General features: G+C 45.2%; 1 protein-coding gene across 1 annotated transcript in view; it reads left to right on the top strand.

Moving 5' to 3' along the window:
• The window catches only part of LOC124001207 (AT-rich interactive domain-containing protein 1B-like), a 350643-nt gene that overhangs the window by 74054 nt on the left and 255468 nt on the right, over nucleotides 1-21121 (top strand). The window contains 2 exon segments of the mRNA XM_046307830.1: nucleotides 9498-9624; nucleotides 9627-9661. Of these exon segments, the coding sequence (XP_046163786.1) occupies nucleotides 9498-9624; nucleotides 9627-9661 (162 nt within the window).

The raw sequence follows: 21121 nt of genomic DNA, 5'->3' as shown, positions 1-21121 counted from the left end.
GCGTTTACAGTAATATCATCATCCTACAAAAAAATCACTTTTATTTGTGGAGCCTGCTGATGTCAGGGAGGGACATTTAAAATGACCGTTTTGGAGCCGGAGTGCATCAGTGTGTGTGTGTGTGTGTGTGTGTGTGTGTGTGTGTGTGTGTGTGTGTGTGTGTGTGTGTGTGTGTGTGTGTGTGTGTGTGTGTGTGTGTGTGTGTGTGTGTGTGTGTGCGTGTGTGTGTATGTGTGTGCGCGTAGGTGTGTGCGGTGTAAGAGCTGTTCAACAATGGGAAAGAGTGGGAGGGATGAGGGGATGAAGCATGTGTTTGATGGCACCGTTGGGTTGGGGAAGCTACTCCAGCAGTTCCCTGGCTGCCGTCCCCACAGACTCAGCATAGAGGAAATCATCTGTGGAGAGAGGAGGGAGAGAGGAGGGAGAGAGGAGGGAGAGAGGAGGGAGGGAGGAGGGAGAGAGGAGGGAGAGAGGAGGGAGAGGAGGGAGGGAGGAGGGAGAGAGGAGGGAGAGAGGAGGGAGAGAGGAGGGAGAGAGGAGGGAGAGAGGAGGGAGGGAGGAGGGAGGGAGGAGGGAGAGAGGAAGGAGAGAGGAGGGAGAGAGGAGGGAGAGAGCCTTTCAGTATATCTGTATAAAGCCCAACACGTAGGGATTTAAACTGGGACAATACACAGATTAACCCAGTGGTGTTGGCACACATTGTGGCAACTAGTTGTACACATCTGTGGACACATTTATGTCAATACACACACATCGACATAAACAAAACACGTGCATAACACACGCGCGCTCACACACACACACACACACACACACACACACACACACACACACACACACACACACACACACACACACACACACACACACACACACACACACACACACACACACACACACACACACACACACACACACACACACACACACACACACACACACAATAAACATACATTTAAAAGTGTCATAATTGTGTCTGCCTAATGAAAAGCACAATACACTGGGAATACGTATCTCTAGCCCAAGTCATTACTGCTTCAGTTCAATGTGTCCTCTATTACAATTATGGTCTGCCTGAGTTCACAGAACAGCATGTCCCCTGTTCTGGAGGAAGGGAGGATGGAGGGAGCAGTTTGGCAGAAGATGGGACATGCAACATGCAACATTTGTGAAAACACCAGTTGCTCTGTGACTGGAATTGGCAGGAGAGCATAGATAGAATGCTGTGTCACATTTGGCACAGTGCTGCTACCATGATGTGACTATAATTCAATCGGGAATAAATGAATGGAGGATCTGGTTGAAGCTTATTGGTGGGTCCTGGCTCCTCTGAATGCTCTCATTGGCTCTGTGGGGAAGTAGGGGAACTGAATGAGGATACATTATGTTGGTTTTTAGACTGTTATGAAATTTGTCTCCTTCAGAAAAGAGGGGAGGTGCTATCCTTTTGGATTATTTTGATTGGCGGAGCAGATTGACTTCCTTGCTGCTCTAACTTTGATTGGTTGTTCCAGACATACTCTGAGTCTATATTCACATAATAATAAGGAATTCCCCTCAACCACACCCACAAGTTGGGGAAAAGAAACATTCTTTCCGATTGAACCCCATTGTAAAAGAGCCAACTTCCTAAATGTTTTGTTATACAGAAATAACAAAACATGCTGAAAAGCTGCTGTGTTGTTCAATGTAACCGGATCAAAAATCTCCACCTTAGGTTCGCAACACCCCTATTTGGTGAAATAGAGCCTGCGAGAAGAGCCCTGTGGCCTCAGACTATTCGGTGTAGAAGAGTGAAAAATGTGGGGACCAGCTGTCCAAGTAGGCTATGTGTGTGTAAAATGTTTCATCACTTGTTTACACAGAGCACGGAGGAGCAGCGCTCCCTCACCTTTTTCAATTTGAGAATACACAGAGCACGGAGGAGCAGCGCTCCCTCACCTGTTTCAATTTGAGAATACACAGAGCCGGTGAAACTATATTTGTAAAATGTATTCTGATAAATGTAAACGAATTAACACTAAAATTCTAAATGCATAGGCTATTCCATGATACTGATTGAGATCAATCAAATGATTAGCATGCAGTTGCAGTTTCACTGGCAAAATGTGATAATGGCCTATTTTTAAATAAGGTATGCCTAACTTGGTGTTTGGGGGCAGTCAAATTCCATGTGACCGTTTAGTCACGGTAACTAGGCTTCTCCAAGCTCTGATGCTGCTGCTAGTAACATACCAAACTTGCTAACTGCCTGGTACCTAGGACTCTACAGTACAGTCCCTCTAATCACTCTGACATAAATGCAAATGTTTTAGAAAATCAAGTCAAACACTTCATGAGAGCCCATGAGCTCATGTTACACAACATTTCAATAGGCTATGCAATTGCATGAGCGTTTTGATGGCCTCTATTAAAAAGAGGGGCATCACATCAGCTTTCTATAGGCAAGGCCTACTATATTTATTTCTCAACTTCCCTAATATTTAGCACATTTTTTGGCTTTACAACAGGAGTATAGCCTACCGGTCTTTGAAATGAACCACGGGAAAAGCGTCCTCCATTTGCTATTTAATTGAATAGATTACATGTTTCATTTTTTCCCGACAGGGGCATGATAACGGTCCATTCTATATCAAAACAAATTTAATTTATATATTAATTAATATATGTAAAGACAACATTAAATAAAAAATAGTCTGATGGGTGACAATATTAGCCTATCACTTGTGAATTGTGTGTGATGTCCTGCTTGTGCAGTAAGGCAAGAAACTGTGCATGCCTTTTTCTGTTGACCTTTTCAAATCATAGTCGCACACCACATGTAGCCTTCATGTATCCACACCTCATCACAACTAAAATGAAGCACATGAATCCGCTTTACAACCAGTGTAGAGCCTAACATCGGCTGCCTGTTTACAACCAGTGTAGAGCCTAACATCGGCTGCCTGTTTCCAACCAGTGTAGAGCCTAACATCGGCTGCCTGTTTCCAACCAGTGTAGAGCCTAACATCGGCTGCCTGTTTACAACCAGTGTAGAGCCTAACATCGGCTGCCTGTTTACAACCAGTGTAGAGCCTAACATCGGCTGCCTGTTTCCAACCAGTGTAGAGCCTAACATCGGCTGCCTGTTTCCAACCAGTGTAGAGCCTAACATCGGCTGCCTGTTTCCAACCAGTGTAGAGCCTAACATCGGCTGCCTGTTTAGAGCCTAACATCGGCTGCCTGTTTCCAACCAGTGTAGAGCCTAACATCGGCTGCCTGTTTACAACCAGTGTAGAGCCTAACATCGGCTGCCTGTTTCCAACCAGTGTAGAGCCTAACATCGGCTGCCTGTTTCCAACCAGTGTAGAGCCTAACATCGGCTGCCTGTTTCCAACCAGTGTAGAGCCTAACATCGGCTGCCTGTTTCCAACCAGTGTAGAGCCTAACATCGGCTGCCTGTTTCCAACCAGTGTAGAGCCTAACATCGGCTGCCTGTTTCCAACCAGTGTAGAGCCTAACATCGGCTGCCTGTTTCCAACCAGTGTAGAGCCTAACATCGGCTGCCTGTTTCCAACCAGTGTAGAGCCTAACATCGGCTGCCTGTGAGTTTCTAGTTTGGGGAAGATCATTTCCACCATAACATTGCACCTTTGTAATAAAGCATTACATGCAGAATCCGATTTGCAATCACTTTTGAGAACAGTGTTTTCCCGCGAATGAATTGCATTTTTGGAACATTCGTGCTTATAGCCTACTGCCATGTGCACATTGTTGCGCTTATAATGTAAAGAAATAGCCTAATAGTTTATCAACATTTGATCAAACGTTCTGATCTGCTGCTTCAGCCCCTTTTTTGATGCAAGTGGTTGTATTCATTTGGGATCTATTGCCTACCACAATTGTGCCAGAGTATGTTTGTAATATTTATTTATTGCACAGAAGGAAGGACAAGTTGACCAATAGAATAGGTCAACTTTTGTACTATGTGGGAGAGTAGATTGACATAGGCTAGTGCTCTTGCTGTTCCTTAGGCCTACTCATCTTGTTGGCTGACGAAAAGGAGACTAAATGTGGACAGTTCTTCTAACAGCTTCAATATGTACCTCGGAATTCGATAAGAGGGACACGCACAGTTGCGTCCCCGATGTGTCTGTCTTCACTTGTAGTCCATTTCTTAGCTGAAATGCCTATGAGAAGGACCCGATTACATGATGGGCAATGGCTAATAAGAATTGAGATATCTGAGAGAGCCGTTTGAATGAGAGGTGCTAAGGAGCATGGCAGGGAATTCAAATGATTATATTCAGCCTCCAAGGGCACAACGACCACTTTGGCCGCACAAGGCATGGATTCTTTAGGGGGCATTACGGGCACACAAGGGGGATGTCACCGGAAACTTTAAGGCCGGGTGAGAAGTGATTGTTACAAGAAACAAACCAGAGCTCATGCCATTCATGCAACTTTTTTTCAATCATGCAGCCTTCGAATGTATTCAAAATCTAAACATGTAGCCAAACATTTGTATCACAACTAAAGTTGAATAAATACCTCTAAATTAAGCATATAGGAAGACCAGTTTCTTTGTTAACCCCTCAACACAGATTAACCCCATGTGCTCACTTCCTTGGGAATTGTAGGAAGAAAATGCCCATTCTATTTTATTCAGCTATGTTCAATTGTATTCTTCATACTATAAAATAACAAAAAATAATGCCAAGTAATTCTAAGAAAATCTTGTCTGCTAAAATGAACTAGTGTAGCCCACAGCCATATAGCATAGCCATATCAGGGCCTAACAAGGACAACTTGTACTATACTATACTATTCTGTTCTTCTGAAATAGACTACATTTTCTTCATGTCATGTTTCTAAATTATGGATTTATTATGATGATGTAGGTGTAGGCTATATAGGCTATGATTTGATTTGATATTAAATGAATTTAAATAGACTTTTTAAAATGTAGATTTTCCAAAGATCTGCATCAGTGTGTCACGCTCTATTTGGATAGGTCAGGGTGTGATTTGGGGTGGGCATTCTATGTTGTCTATTTCTTTGTTTTGGCCGAGTATGGTTCTCAATCAGAGGCAGGTGTCTATCGTGGTCTCTGATTGGGAATAATACTTAGGCAGCTTTTTTCCCCCAGTGTTTGTGGGTAGTTATTTTCTGTCTAGTCTCTGTTACCTGACAGAACTGTTCGCTTTTGTTTGAGTGTTTTTTGATAATAAAAGGAAATCATGAACACTTTTCACGCTGCGCTTTGGTCCACTCCTTTCCACAACAGGTGTTATAGAGTGGCTTGTAAGCTACAGTTGAAGTCGGACGATTACATACAGCTTAGCCAAACACATTTAAATTCAGTTTTTCACAATTCCTGACATTTAATCAAAAACATTTTTCCCTGTCTTAGGTCAGTTAGGATCACCACTTTATTTTAAGAATGTGAAATGTCAGATTAATAGTAGAGATACTGATTTATTTCAGCTTTTATTTATTTTGTCGCATTTCCAGTGGGTCAGAAGTTTACATACACTGAATTAGTATTTGGTAGCATTGCCTTTAAATGGTTTAGCTTGGGTCAAATGTTTCGGGTAGCCTTCCACAAGCTTCCCACATTAAGTTGGGTGAATTTTGGCCCATTCCTCCTGACAGAGCTGTTATAACTGAGTCAGGTTTGTAGGCCTCCTTGCTCGCACACGCTTTTTCAGTTCTGCCCACACATTTTATATAGGATTGAGGTCAGGCTTTTGTAATGGCCACTCCAATACCTTGACTTTGTTGTCCTTAAGCCATTTTGCCACAACCTTGGAAGTATGCTTGGGGTCATGGTCCACTTGGAAGACCCATTTGCGACCAAGCCTCAACTTCCTGACTGATGTCTTGAGATGTTGCTTCAATATATCTACGTAATTTTCCTCCCTCATGATGCAATCTATTTTGTGAAGTGCACCAGTCCCTCCTGCAGCAAAGCACCCCAACAACATGATGCTGCATGATGGTGTTCTTCAGCTTGCAAGCGTTCCCCTTTTTCCTCCAAACATGATGATGGTCATTATGGCCAAACAGTTCTATTTTGTTTCATCAGACCAGAGGACATTTCTCCAAAAAGTAGGATCTTCATCCCCATGTGCAGTTGCAAACTGTAGTCTGGCTTTTTAATGGCGGTTTTGGAGCAGTGGCTTCTTCCTTGCTGAGCGGCCTTTCAATTATGTCGATATAGGACTCGTTTTACTGTGGACATAGATACTTTTGTATCTGTTTCTTCCAGCATCTTTACAATGTCCTTTGCTGTTGTACTGGGATTGCACTTTTCGCACCAAAGTACATTCATCTCTAGGAGACAGAATGCGTCTCCTTCCTGAGCGGTATGACAGCTGCGTGTTCCCATGGTGTTTATACTTGCGTACTGTTGTTTGTACAGATGAACGTGGTACCTTCAGGTGTTTGGAAATTGCTCCAAAGGATGAACCAGACTTGTGGAGGTCTACAATTTTTTTCTGAGATCTTGGCTGATTTCTTTTGATTTTCCCACGATGTCAAGCAAGAGGCACTGAGTTTGAAGGTAGGCCTTGAAATACATCCACAGGTACACCTCCAATTGACTCAAATGATGTCAATTAGCCTATCAGAAGCTTCTAAAGCCATGACATAATTTTTTGGAATTCTCCAAGCTGTTTAAAGGCAGTCAACTTAGTGTATGTAAACTTCTGACCCACTGGAATTGTGATACAGTGAATTATAAGTGAAATAATCTGTCTGGAAACAATTGTTGGAAAAATTACTTGTGTCATGCACAAAGTAGATGTCCTAACCGACTTGCCAAAACTAAAGTTTGTTAACAAGACATTTGTGGAGTGGTTTAAAAACGAGTGTATCTAATCTTCCAACTTCAACTGTATGTGTTGAAGCCAGGAGATGACAGTTACTTACTTGACAATCATCGGCTGACAAAATTGCTTGACTGCCACAGCCCTATTTGAGGGTATCAAAAATATAACATTTTCTTGAGACAATATGTGTGGGCATAGGCAGACATTGCAATTTGAGGATGCATTTTATGCATATTCTATATAGGTTATTCAATAGGCTACATCTGTCGGTACAGAGTTTGATTGAGGAAATTATGATGTAATTTAAAACTTCTTATGGCTGCAGGGGCAGTATTGAGTAGCTTGGGTGAAAGGTGCCCAGAAGTGCCCAGAGTAAATGGCCTGCTCCTCAGTCCCCGTTGCTAATATATGCATATTATTATTAGTATTATTATTAGATAGAAAACACTCTGAAGTTTCTAAAACTGTTTGAATGATGTCTGTGAGTATAACATAACTCATATGGCAGGCAAAAACCTGAGAAGAAATCCAAACAGGAAGTGGGAAATCTGAGGTTGGTCGATTTTCAACCCAGCACTTATTGAATACACAGTGGGATATTGATCAAGTTGCACATCCTAGGGCTTCCACTAGATGTCAACCGTCTTTAGAAACTTGAATGAGGCTTCCACTGTGTTGTGGAGCCAGATGGGAGCTGTTTGAGTCAGTGGTCTGGCAGAGAGCCAGGTCTAGTTCATACGCATTTCACATGATAGCGACCTGCATTCCATTGCTTCTCTACAGTCATAGGAATTCTCCGGTTGGAACGTTATTGAAGATTCATGATAAAAACATCCTAAAGATTGATTCTATACTTAGTTTGACAAGTTTCTTCGACCTGTAATATAACTTTTTTAATTTTTTGTCTGACGTTTGGCTGGACCTGCACGAGCGTTTGGATTTGTGTACTAAACGCGCTAACAAAAGTAGCTACTTGGACATAAATAATGGACATTATCGAACAAATCAAGCATTTATTTGCGATTCCTGGGATTCCTGTGCATTCTGATGAAGATCATCAAAGATGCTAATATATGCATATTATTAGTAGTATTGGATAGAAAACACTCTGAAGTTTCTAAAACTGTTTGAATGATGTCTGTGAGTATAACTGAACTAATATGGCAGGCGAAAACCTGAGACAAATCCAACCAGGAAGTGGGAAGGTTTGTAGTTTAATTTAAGTGATTGCCTATCCAATATGCTGTGTCTATGGGGCCAGATTGCACTTCTCAAGGCTTCCAGCAGATGTCAACAGTCTTTAGAAAGTTGTTTGACGCTTCTATTGTGGAAGTTGGTTGAATAAGAGCTGTTTCAACAAGTGGACTAGGCTGTGGCCAATCAGTTGTTTACTGCGTGGTCACGCGGGCGCGCCGTTCCTTCTTTTTCCTCTGTAATGTTATGATATTTAAAAAATTGGTCATATAATTATTGGCAACTTATAATATTGTCATACAATTATATAAAACATTTATATGGGTTTCATACCAATGTTTTGTAAAAATATCAGTAATTGTTGCATTAACAACTTTATTAAATGATGTCAGCCAATGTCTGGCTGTGGACTGACTGCATTGTTTAAACGGAATGTTGGCATGTTGACAGTTAACTTGAAAAATGTACGGAATCATTCCTCTAAGACTGGCTGGCTAGCTAGCTAACAAACATACAGTGCAAATAAATTCTTCAAATTCATTATTTTACACAATATCTTATCACTTGACTGTCAATCCTTGGTTGACCAACTCCCTGACCAAAATGACTGACATTCATCCCATCATAAGAAGGTTCATGCCCATTCTAGTATTCTAATTCCAGTCAGTATTAGGGTGCGTTCGTAAATTGACTCTGGAGTGCCATGGGGCATTCAGAGTGTGCGTTCGTAAATTGTGAACGTTGTCAGATTGTCAGATCGTAAATTCAGAGTGTTTCACTCTCGGAGCGTTCAGAGCGCATACTGGACGCTCTGGCCGATGAGTAGGGTTGATCTGAGTGTTCTGACCTCACAACCGCAGTCAAGCACCCAAGGTAACTTCCTAAAGTTAGCTAGCTTGCTAGCTACTTCCAGACATAAATGAGAGAACACCACACTCTGGCCATTTTTCTACAAGAGCTGGTTAGGCTGTTTTTATGTTATTCAGAGGGTTGGTGTCTGTAACTGTGCTGCTGGCAACAACTTAATTACGCTTTATTGCAGACATTGGCCCTTTTCAACAGGTGTTGAGCGTTTGTGAATTCATCAGTTATTCTGCGCTCTGGCACACTCAGACGAGAGTGCTCTGAAATCGAAGTAGATAGCAAAAGGGAATTTACAAACGTACCCTTAGATACAATTAGTGAGTGCAGTGGTGTAGTACAATTTTTTTTAGGTGAGGGAGCGCAATGTCTTTTTAAGAACAAATTCTTATTTACAATGACAATCTAGGAACAGTGGGTTAACTGCCTTGTTCAGGGGAAGAACAACACATTTTGACCTTGTCAGCTCAGGGATTTGATCTAGCAACTTTTTGCTTACAGGTCCAATGCTCTAACCACTAGGCTACCTGCCGACCCATAGCCCCTCTAGTAAGTTAATAGGATATCTATGGTTCCAGCAGAGGGTAGGTGCTAGCTACTCTAACTGTTGTATGATTGGTTGTATTCCAGCAGGGTCCCCCCCAGTATGGCCAGCAGGGTATAGGAGGATACAGCCAGCAGCAGCAGCAACAGCAGGGAACGACCCCGGGACCCTACTTCAGTCCCCCCCAGCAGAACCCTACCACCCCCCCTTCACAGCCCCCTACCTGCAACCCCACGCCCCACCTCAGCAGGTAAGACATCACTTCGGATAGAAGTTCACCTTATGCACAGATCTAGGATCAGTTTACTTTCCCCAAATATGAACATTTATAGTCAGTGGGTAAATGTAAAACTGTGTAGATCAGTGTCTAAGGGCCACGTTGTTCTGTTCTGTGAGGACTGCTATCCTAGAATGCTTTTCTCCCACATAGGCCTCCTGTGGTGTGTGTGTGTGTGTGTGTGTGTGTGTGTGTGTGTGTGTGTGTGTGTGTGTGTGTGTGTGTGTGTGTGTGTGTGTGTGTGTGTGTGTGTGTGTGTGTGTGTGTGTGTGTGTGTGTGTGTGTGAGAAGGCATTAGCCTCCTTCTCAGTAATGCTGGCATTGTTTCCCACTGTCGGACAAGAGTCTGGCTCTGTCCCCACAGGTCTGATGAGTCGTCCAGATTAATCATGAGAGCTATTTCTGCCGTTTCCTGCTTCCCCTACCTTTGCACACGCAAACGCAGTCACATACACACACACACACACACACACACACACACACACACACACACACACACACACACACACACACACACACACACACACACACACACACACACACACACACACACACACACACACACACACACACACACACACACATAGTGGGACCACATAGACAGAATTCAGTCCAGACCTCTCACGTTGATGCTGTCAGCCGTGTGGCCTGGAGGTCTGGGGTGGGTTTACTGTCAGCCAGAACTCTGTGTGTGTGTGGGTTGTGGGAGGAGTTGGGTGGGGCTGTTTTTTTCTTCGTATACTACTTATACTGGAAGAGAGTGAGTCCACAGTTCTGAAAATGGAGAATGGAGGAAGGGGCGGTGGTTAACCCTGGAGGCTTGGACATGTGGATGCTGGGTTGAGTCAGTGTGGGGGGCTCCAGGAATTTAGTGAGAACCAGAGTTCAGAAGGATATGGCCAGAGAAAGAATGCATTCAGTCAAATAGACTAGAGGATTGTGTGGGTTCTGCCCCTCTTACAAGTTGCGCTGCATTTAAACTACTTTGGATTACACAGTCCAGCTGAGTCTTTCACAATGTGGGCTGAGAGGTTAGCACACACACTCTTTCCCTCTCTCTCTCTCTCTCTCTCTCTCTCTCTCTCTCTCTCTCTCTCTCTCTCTCTCTCTCTCTCTCTCTCTCTCTCTCTCTCTCTCTCTCTCTCTCTCTCTCCCTCTCTCCCTCTCTCCCTCTCTCTCTATCTCTCTCTCTTGCTGCAGGCTGGAGCAAGGTGAGGTGGGTCAGCCAGGTTCAGGGCTATTTGGATTGAGGAATACTGAATGAGCTAGCCAGCACAGAGCCTACTACCCACTGGGCACACACTGGTTAAATCAATGCTGTTTCCACGTCATTTCAATTCAATTGTGTTGAACCAACGTGGAATAGACGTTGAATTGACGCCTGTGCCCAGTCGGTTCAGCACACAGCCCACTACAGCACACAGCCTGCATGCCTTGGCCCCAGGATTACACTCCATACCTATTTGGGGCTCTAAAGATTTCGTGCAAAATATGAATAGGTCAGTGGAGGATGTAGAGTAGTCTAAGAAGGTGGAGGGTGGAGGTAAGGTGGATTATGGTTTCTGCAATCTTCCAATACAAAAGGAGTGTGTGTGCGAGCATGTGTGTTTGTTTTACAATAGAGAGAGTACTACCTTCGTTCCCCCTGACCTATGTTATTGTGGCTGTATGATTGGGAGCTCATCTCAGCTCCCAATCATAAAGAAAGGTCACCATTCAACCTTTTTACAGCATTCTGTGCCGATCAATGAAAACACACAGCACTGTAAGAGAGATTAGGATGTCATTGTGGTTGTGACCCCTCTCCCAAGACCTCTACTTACCAAAGGATAGAAGTTCCACCCTGTGTGATTTGGGTGGTTAGCCGTTCCTCTCCACATCCATGAGCCCAGATGAGAGGACATCCTTCACTTGATTGCAGTGATTGCAGCTTCTTTGACATCATATTTGCTGTGAAACCCAAGGTTCCTTCAGAAAAGGCAGGAAAGGAAGCCTAGTGGTTAGAGCGTTGGACTAGTAACCGAAAGGTTGCAAGACCGGATCCCTGAGCTGCCCAGGTAAAACTCTGTGGAACTGCACCTGAACCAGGCAGTTAACCCACTGTTCATAGGCCGTCATTGAAAATAGGAATTTGTTCTTAACTGACATTCCTTATTTCATAGCCCTCTGAAGGGCAAATGCTTTTAATTGGACTATGTTTCACTGGCTTTCTGATTCTGACCTATCAGCTGATGCTTCAAAACATCTCAGAAATACAGCTTCATAGATGAGGGGAAATGAAAACCATTGGTGTTTCTTATAGTCTCAAGAAATTCATGAGTTGTTATAAGAACTCCGAACAGCAGAGTTCCTCTGACTGGTGGGTTGCTAACCTGGTCATCTTCTACCTGCTCCCTGCCTTCCTGTCACCAACAGGTCTTATTCTCTCTACATCTGCTCTGATAAGACCAAACACTCTGACATGTTCCTCTCTGCCTCCCTCACTAAGAAGGCTTTTCCCTTTATGTGTGTGTGTGTGTGTGTGTGTGTGTGTGTGTGTGTGTGTGTGTGTGTGTGTGTGTGTGTGTGTGTGTGTGTGTGTGTGTGTGTGTGTGTGTGTGTGTGTGTGTGTGTGTGTGTGTGTGTGTGTGTGTGTGTGTGTGTGTGTGTGTGTGTTTGTGTGTGTGTGTGTGTGTGCTCGCTTCCCCATCAGATAGACAGACACCTTTCCTTCTACGGCTGCCATTCTCTTATCTTCCTAGGAAGCTTGGAGTGTGTTTTGTAGTGACTGAAACATCCATGCCCAAGTTGCTACAGTATCTAGGTCCTTTATCTAACTGGGGGTTGCAGAGTGTGAAAGGACTACTCCAGTGTGAGGATTTGTGCTGTTGTTCACACTGTTACCAGGCAGTGCCATCGATTGGTTACACCTTAAGCCAGGGATCATCAACTAGATTCAGCCGCGGGCCGAATTTTCTTGGGCGAATGGTCAGGGGGCCACAACGAAATTACAAATAACTTGTAGACTATAATTTGACCGCAAGAATCCCAAACAGATATATTTGACTAAAACATTATAATTTCAAACATTTGTAGATGATCACGTGTCTCTCTATTATATGTGTGAATACTTGGGAACAGATTTCCTAAATAAAAGTCACTTGGAGCTGAATTCCTGGTGTTTTTACACTCTTTTATGTCCAACAATTATTTTTATTTTTATTTTTAATCTATATATTTTTGTTCAGAAAACGGCCAAATAAAACCACCAGTTGGGAAACTCTGCCTTCATCTATGACAATTTGTTGTAGTTTCTGAGGAGTGACAAACAAAGATTTCACAAACAAGAAGTGTACTTTATTGCTCCTCATTTCTTCAATGAAAGTGTCCAGTCTGTTCCTCTGTGAGACTGCTTATCTCTAGGGCTGTTTCCAGTTTCCTGTTTCCTGTATTACTTCCAACTTCCATCTTCTCTCTGAGCTGCTGCTGGCCCCACTCTGCTCAGGTGTGCTCTGCTCTGCTTTGCTCTGCTGTGCTTTGCTCTGCTGTGCTTTGCTCTGCTGTGCTTTGCTCTGCTGTGCTCTGCTCTGTGGTACTCTGCTCTGCTGTGCTTTGCTCTGCTGTGCTCTGCTCTGTGGTACTCTGCTCTGCGGTGCTCTGCTGCTGCTTTGCTCTGCTCTGCTCTGCTCTGTGGTACTCTGCTCTGCGGTGCTCTGCGCTGCTGTGCTCTGCTCTGCTCTGCGGTGCTCTGCTCTGCTGTGCTCTGCTCTGCGGTGCTCTGCTCTGCGCTGCTGTGCTCTGCTCTGCTCTGCTCTGCTCTGCTCTGCTCTGCTCTGCTCTGCTGTGCTCTGCGCTGCGCTGCTGTGCTCTGCTCTGCTCTGCTCTGCTCTGCGGTGCTCTGCTCTGCTGTGCTCTGCTCCGCGGTGCTCTGCTATGCTCTGCTCTGCTCTGCTCTGCTCTGCGGTGCTCTGCGCTGCTGTGCTTTGCTCTGCTCTGCTCTGCTGTGCTCTGCTCTGCGGTGCTCTGCGCTGCTGTGCTTTGCTCTGCTCTGCTGTGCTCTGCTCTGTGGTACTCTGCTCTGCGGTGCTCTGCGCTGCTGTGCTCTGCTCTGCTCTGCTCTGCTCTGCGGTGCTCTGCGCTGCTGTGCTTTGCTCTGCTCTGCTGTGCTCTGCTCTGTGGTACTCTGCTCTGCGGTGCTCTGCGCTGCTATGCTCTGCTCTGCTGTACTCTGCGGTGCTCTGCTCTGCGGTGCTCTGCGCTGCTCTGCTCTGCGGTGCTCTGCGCTGCTGTGCTTTGCTCTGCTCTGCTCTGCGGTGCTCTGCTCTGCAGTGCTCTGCGCTGCTCTGCTCTGCTGTGCTCTGCGCTGCTGTGCTTTGCTCTGCTCTGCTCTGCGGTGCTCTGCTCTGCGGTGCTCTGCGCTGCTCTGCTCTGCTGTGCTCTGCGCTGCTGTGCTTTGCTCTGCTCTGCTCTGCTCTGCGGTGCTCTGCTCTGCGGTGCTCTGCGCTGCTCTGCTCTGCTGTGCTCTGCGCTGCTGTGCTTTGCTCTGCTCTGCTCTGCGGTGCTCTGCTCTGCGGTGCTCTGCGCTGCTCTGCTCTGCTGTGCTCTGCGCTGCTGTGCTTTGCTCTGCTCTGCTCTGCGGTGCTCTGCTCTGCGGTGCTCTGCTCTGCGGTGCTCTGCTCTGCGGTGCTCTGCTCTGCTCTGCTCTGCTCTGCTCTGCTCTGCGGTGCTCTGCTCTGCTCTGCGGTGCTCTGCTCTGCTCTGTGGTGCTCTGCTCTGCTCTGCGGTGCTCTGCTCTGCTCTGCGGTGCTCTGCTCTGCGGTGCTCTGCTCTGCTCTGCGGTGCTCTGCTCTGCTCTGCGGTGCTCTGCTCTGCGCTGCTGTGCTCTGCTCTGCGGTGCTCTGCTCTGCGGTGCTCTGCTCTGCGCTGCTGTGCTCTGCTCTGCTCTGCGGTGCTCTGCTCTGCAGTGCTCTGCTCTGCGGTGCTCTGCTCTGCGCTGCTGTGCTCTGCTCTGCGCTGCTGTGCTCTGCTCTGCTCTGCGGTGCTCTGCTCTGCGGTGCTCTGCTCTGCGGTGCTCTGCTCCAAGGTTAATTAAAACACTGTCACATTGGCTGGCTGCCCGCCTTTACCGCTACTCCTGCTCTCGCTGCCACCCACGACCACCGATAGCACACTACATGGCACAGTGTACCCGAGGATGCCACGGCAACAACTGACTGGGAGAGGGGGGATGGAGGGAGGGAGGGAGGGAGGGAGGGAGGAGAGGGAGGGAGGGAGGGAGGGAGGGAGGGAGGGAGGGAGGGAGGGAAGGGGGAGAGTGCGGGAGAGGCAGGGCTATTCAAAGTTCAATGTCATTAATTGGTCAGCATTTGAATATTAACTGAGAAATCTGTTAATTAACTGGATAATAAAAGCGCTGCTTCGATTGGGAGGGGAGAGAGAGAGGGATGAAGGGAGGGCTGTGGAAATAGAGGGCATATGGCAGAGGAAGCCGGGTGCCAGGCGATAAGAGGGACCCATCCGTGGTATAGGTTTGGCCACTGTAATTTGCAGGAGCTGCTTTAATTGTCATAACCTTTTAAATGGCATAGTTTATCAGAGTCCTCTAAATGTCCCTTCGTATCGCCACGGTAACCAGCACAGTGCTCCTATTGGCTGCCCGAAACAAGCACTTAAAGCCTGATGAGTTTTAAAAAAATAGAAAGGCAGAAAAAGATTTTTTTGGGGGGGGGGTGCTTCTGTCGGTCGGATTGGGTTTTTAGTTGTGTGTTTGCACATCTCTGCTGACTGACACTTTCTAATTGCGTGTCTGGAATGCGTTGTGGTGTTTTTCTGATTTATGTTTGTATGTACCATTGTGATTCAAATGCAATTGCGAGGTGTTTTTTGAAAGGGTTTGAACAGTCTTAATCACACTGGAGAGGGTAGTATTTAGTGCTCTGGGGGAGGGGGGGGGTCCCTCCCTGGCTGGTTCTCTGTCACTGGGCTGGGTAATAGTTGTAGAGCGAGGATCAGTACTGCAGCGTATAGGTATGCACCAAGACACGCACGCACTCACACACAATGGCAGAAACAGTCGGATATGGGTAGTGTATGCACACACACACGTATCCTTTGAAAAGGGATCGCAACATATTAGTCTTTGCATTAACCAAAATCTGTGAGGCAGTCAGTCAGTCCGTTGTCCTTTCTACTCTAGAGGGACTGCTGCATTGTCTTTCAGACATGTCTGATCCAAGCTGTCAGTTTATACTGAATGTAGTTTCTGCATTACAGGCCTTAATAAGAGCTGCCATTTTCTCCCTGGCAACTCCTCTCTCTCTCTCCCTACTGTAATATTGTGCAACTTGCTGATTGCTTCAATTATGGCATCCCAATCTGAGGTGCCATTGTTGTCTGTTCTAATGATGTGCAGGACCATGAATATGGATGGCCTGCATCTCCCCTCCCCGCTCCTCACCCTCTACTCTACTCTCCTCTCTGCTGCTGCCTGCCTGTCTTTGTCTGTCCCTGTTCCCTGTTCTCTGTCATGTCTCTGATGTGCTTTGCTTTGTGTACACAGACGTGCGTTTGTATTTATAAACGCCATGATTTTCCCATCCTCTGCTTTAAATATGAACGCTAAAAATATCCCCCTCAAGAACAATCAGAAGCAGACACGCACACATACGGGCGCACACACACTCACACGCACACGCACACACATGGCTCAGGTGAAGCAGGCATGAGAGGATCCATCCTCTGGCCAGTGTGATTCAACTCAGTTTGGCTGTTAGAAGTGTCACTGTCTCTCTGTGGTGCTCCCATCACTCTTCTACATCTTCTGTGTGAAGTACATGACAGTACTGTGTGTATCTATGTGGTGACGCTCCGTATCGCCCACTGTTATATCTTTCTCCCTATTCTTCTACCTCACTCTCTCTCCCTACCTCTACCTCTCTCTCTCTCTCTCTCTCTCTCTCTCTCTCTCTCTCTCTCTCTCTCTCTCTCTCTCTCTCTCTCTCTCTCTCCTACCTCTACCTCCTCTCTACCTCTCTCTCTCTCTCTCTCTCTCTCTCTCTCTCTCTCTCTCTCTCTCTACCTCTCTCTCTCTCTCTCTCTCTCTCTCTCTCTCTCTCTCTCTCTCTCTCTCTCTCTCTCTCTCTCCCTACCTCTACCTCTCTCTCTCTCTCTCTCTCTCTCTCTCTCTCTCTCTCTCTCTCTCTCTCTCTCTCTCTCTCTCTCTCTCCCTCTCTCTCTCTCTCTCTCTCTCTCTCTCTCTCTCTCTCTCTCTCTCTCTCTCTCTCTCTCTCTCTCTCTCTCTCTCTCTCCCTACCTCTCTCTCTCTCTCTCTCTCTCTCTCTCTCTCTCTCTCTCTCTCTCTCTCTCTCTCTCTCTCTCTCTACTCTCTCTCTCTCTACCTCTCTCTCTCTCTCTCTCTCTCTCTCTCTCTCTCTCTCTCTCTCTCTCTCTCTCTCTCTCTCTCTCTCTCACTCTCTCTCTCCCTACCTCTACCTCTCTCTCTCTCTCTCTCTCGCTCTCTCTCTCTACTCTCTCTCTCTCTCTCTCTCTCTCCTCTCTCTCTCTCTCTCTCTCTACCTCTCTCTCTACCTCTCTCTCTACCTCTCTCTCTCTCTCTCTCTACCTCTCTCTCTCTCTCTCTCTCTCTCTCTCTCTCTCTCTCTCTCTCTCTCTCTCTCTCTCTCTCTCTCACTCCCTCCTTTCTGTCCTCTCTGTGTGAAGGGGTGACAGGCATGGGGAGGTTACCCAGTGGAAATCAGTCCCCAGGGGGCCAGGGATAGGCTGGGGCCACTGGGCTTTTTAAGACGCGCAATTAAGCTTCATTTTTAATGAATATTAATGGAATTAGTGGCAGATTGGCGGAGATCTGCATCTGTGACGGTGTGGGAATAACATTCATTTGGTAGTCATGAGGCAGGAGAGACGGAGGCAAGGATGGATGGATGGAAGGAAAGAGAGATACTGTATATCTTTCATTTATGAATGCTTTCTATCCATCTCCAAGCCCAGACAAACAGCCTACTCACCAGTTATCAGTCTATATATGTAATACTAACTCCTAACTCCCCATGGCTGTCTAACATCATTTCAGTCAGATTCCTGCATTCCCTCATGTACTTCAAATCCTTTTCTTCAATACCCTCTTTTCTATTACGCTAAGATGTAGCCTTGTTAAAAACACTGTGTGTGTGTGTGTGTGTGTGTGTGTGTGTGTGTGTGTGTGTGTGTGTGTGTGTGTGTGTGTGTGTGTGTGTGTGTGTGTGTGTGTGTGTGTGTGTGTGTGTGTGTGTGTGTGTGTGTGTGTGTGTGTGTGTGTGTGTGTGTGTGTGTGTGTGTGTGTGTGTGTGAAGACAGGAATAAGTGTAGCTCCAGGCGTAAGGTGTGGAGGAGTGGATGATATTCTAGCTGCTCGTCATAGCTTCTAAATTAGCTTAGAAATTACTATTTTAAAGAAAATGACTAAAAATACATGAAGCAGAATTAGACTAATCTCACTTTGGCTGTACTCATTGATTCTCTCTCTTGCTTCATCTCTCTCTCTCCCTCTGTCTCTCTCTATTGCTCTCTCTCCCACTCTCTCTCTCCCTCTGTCTCACTCTCAGTCTGTGCAATCTGAGGGAAATATGTGTCTAATATGGTCATACATTTGGCAGGAGGTCAGGTAGTGTAGCTCAGTTTCCACCTCATTTTGTGGGCAGTGTGCACATAGCCTGTCTTCTCTTGAGAGCCAGGTCTGCCAAACTGCAGCGTTTCTCAATAGCAAGCCTATGCTCACTGAGTCTGTCGATAGTCAACGCTTTCCTTAAGTTTGGGTCAGTCACAGTGGTCAGGTACTGTACTCTGTGTACTCTCTGTTTAGGGCCAAACAGCATTATAGTTTGCTCTGTTTTTTGTTCATTCTTTCCAATGTGTCAAGTAATTATCTTTTGGATTTCTAATGATATGGTTGGGTCTAATTGTGTTGCTGTGCTGGGGCTCTGTGGGGTCTGTTTGTGTTTGTGAACAAAGCCCCAGGACCAGCTTGCTTAGAAGACTCTTCTCCAGGTTCATCTCTCTGTAGGTGATGGGTTTGTTATGGAAGGTTTGGGAATCACTTCCCAAACCTTGTAGAATTGAACGGCTCTTTTCTGGATTTTGATAATTAGCGGGTATCGGCGTAATTCTGCTCTTCGTGCATTATTTGGCCTTGTAATTTGTACACAGAGGATGTTTTTGCAGAATTCTGCATGCAGAAGTTGTATTTGTGGTCCTGGCAACTGGACCTTTTTTGGAACACCATTATTTTTGTCTTCCTGAGATTTACTGTCAGGGCCCAGGTCTGACTGAATCTGTGCAGAAGATCTAGGTGCTGCTGTAGGCCCTCCTTGGTTGAGGACAGAAGCACCAGATCATCAGCAAACAGGAAACATTTGACTTCAGATTCTAGTAGGGTGAGGGCCGAGTGCTGCAGACTGTTCTAGTGCCATCGCCAATTTATTGATATATATGTTGAAGAGGGTGGGGCTTAAGCTGACATTTTTAACTGCACACTTGTTGTTTATGTACATGGATTTTATAATGTTGTATGTTTGTCCCCCAACACCACTTTCCATCAATTTGTGTAGCAGACTCTCATGCCAAATTGAGTGAAAAGCTTTTTTGAAATCAACAAAGCATGAGAAGAGTTTGCCTTTGACATTTGCTCAGTACATTGTTTTCACTGAGGAAATGTACAAGTCTGCTGTTAATGATAATGCAGAGGATTTTCCCAAAGCAGCTGTTGATGCATATCCCACGGTAGTTATTGGGGTCAAATCTGTCTCCACTTTTGTGGATTAGGGTGATCATTCCATGGTTCCAAATATTGGGGAAGATGCCAGTGCTAAGGATAATGTTAAAGAGTTTTAGTGTAGCCAATTGGAATTTGTTGTCTGTATATTTGATCATTTCATTGAGGATACCATCAACACCACAGGCCTATTTGGGTTGGAGGGTTTGCATTTTGTCCTGTAGTTCATTAAATGTAATTGGACAATCCAGTGGGTTCTGGTAGTCTTTAATAGTTGATTCTAAGATTTGTATTTTATAATATATATGTTTTTGCTGTTTGTTCTTTGTTAAGAGCTACAAAATGGTATATCATACTGCATTGTTGAGGAACAATGGGAAAGTAATTATTGTAAACTTGTAAACTCACTTTTGAGAAAATGGCCTTTGAATGTTTTGGTATCTAGTGAAGAGCTCTTCTTTGTCTACACCCATTCAGCATCTTTCACACCCTCTTAAGCTTTAGCCCCACCCATCTTGTTTCGCCCTCAGAGTGTTTAGAGTACAGACTTGATGCTCTGGCCGATGATTTGTTTACCTATGGATGACATGAAAACAGCCTAACCAGCTCTGATGGCAACAATTTCATTATGCTTCTTTGCAGACGTTTACTGACACCTGCCATATTCACTTTAGCTGAAGACATTAAGACAACGTGTAAATTTACACGTCACGTAATGTTATCTAACAAGCCAGCCAGCTAACTTTATCTAGCTAAACAGCAAAGCAAACAGCTCTGGGATACGAATAACAACATCAGCTAAGGAGCCAGCCTGCTAATGTTAGCTATCTAGCAAACAGTACACTTTAGCTTAAGACATGTAGCTAGTTAGCTAGGTAAACAATGAATTTAGCTAGGTAAACAATGTGTAAAATCATACATCACGTAACGTTAGCTAACGAGCCAGCAGCTAACCTTAGCTAGTTAAACAACAATGAACATAGTGCCAAATCATGTCGTTACCACACTGCATGAATATGCTGGGAGCTAACCAACCAGGTTCAATGTTAGCTAGCTAACATTAGGCTCTAACTAGCAAAGCAAACAGCTCTCGGATATGAATAACAACGTCAGCTAGGGAGCCAGCCAGCTAATGTTAGCTAGCTAGGTAACAGTACATTTTAGCTTGAAATGAAACCACTTTCTGTCAAAATTAGAAACGTGTAATATCTGAAAATGTAGCTAGCTAACTCTAGACTATCTTACCTGTATACATCATCATGCATGATGCACGCGTCTTTCTGTCATGCATGCCATGCAACAGTTGCCCTTAGTTTGATGATGTAATCTGGAGACAGGTGTTTTCTCCATCTCTTTAGCTATCATACTATAATTCCACTGATTTCAAAACTTGATCCTTCACAGAGTGGAGCGCAATACATACCTTATGCAGCTCCACTACACAAAACATTTTTAAAAAGCCGCGTTCGACAGGACTACCAACACAGACTGACCAGCTCAAAAAGACAAAAGCCACCTATATGGCAGACCAATCCGAACTCCTCTCTCGGCATGTCCAGCCCACTCATTATCTCAGTCAATCATGGTTGCTGACTTTTTCTATGGCTTAACCAACAAGGATCATAATTTAACAATTGTATTCGTATTTACAGATGGCATACAAGTATGTTATTAAGGCACATGAAAGT

This window comes from Oncorhynchus gorbuscha, linkage group LG17, assembly GCF_021184085.1.
Source record: "Oncorhynchus gorbuscha isolate QuinsamMale2020 ecotype Even-year linkage group LG17, OgorEven_v1.0, whole genome shotgun sequence".
NCBI lineage: Eukaryota > Metazoa > Chordata > Actinopteri > Salmoniformes > Salmonidae > Oncorhynchus > Oncorhynchus gorbuscha.
Note: the sequence above shows the minus strand (reverse complement) of the source record. Positions and strands in the feature narration are given on the sequence as shown.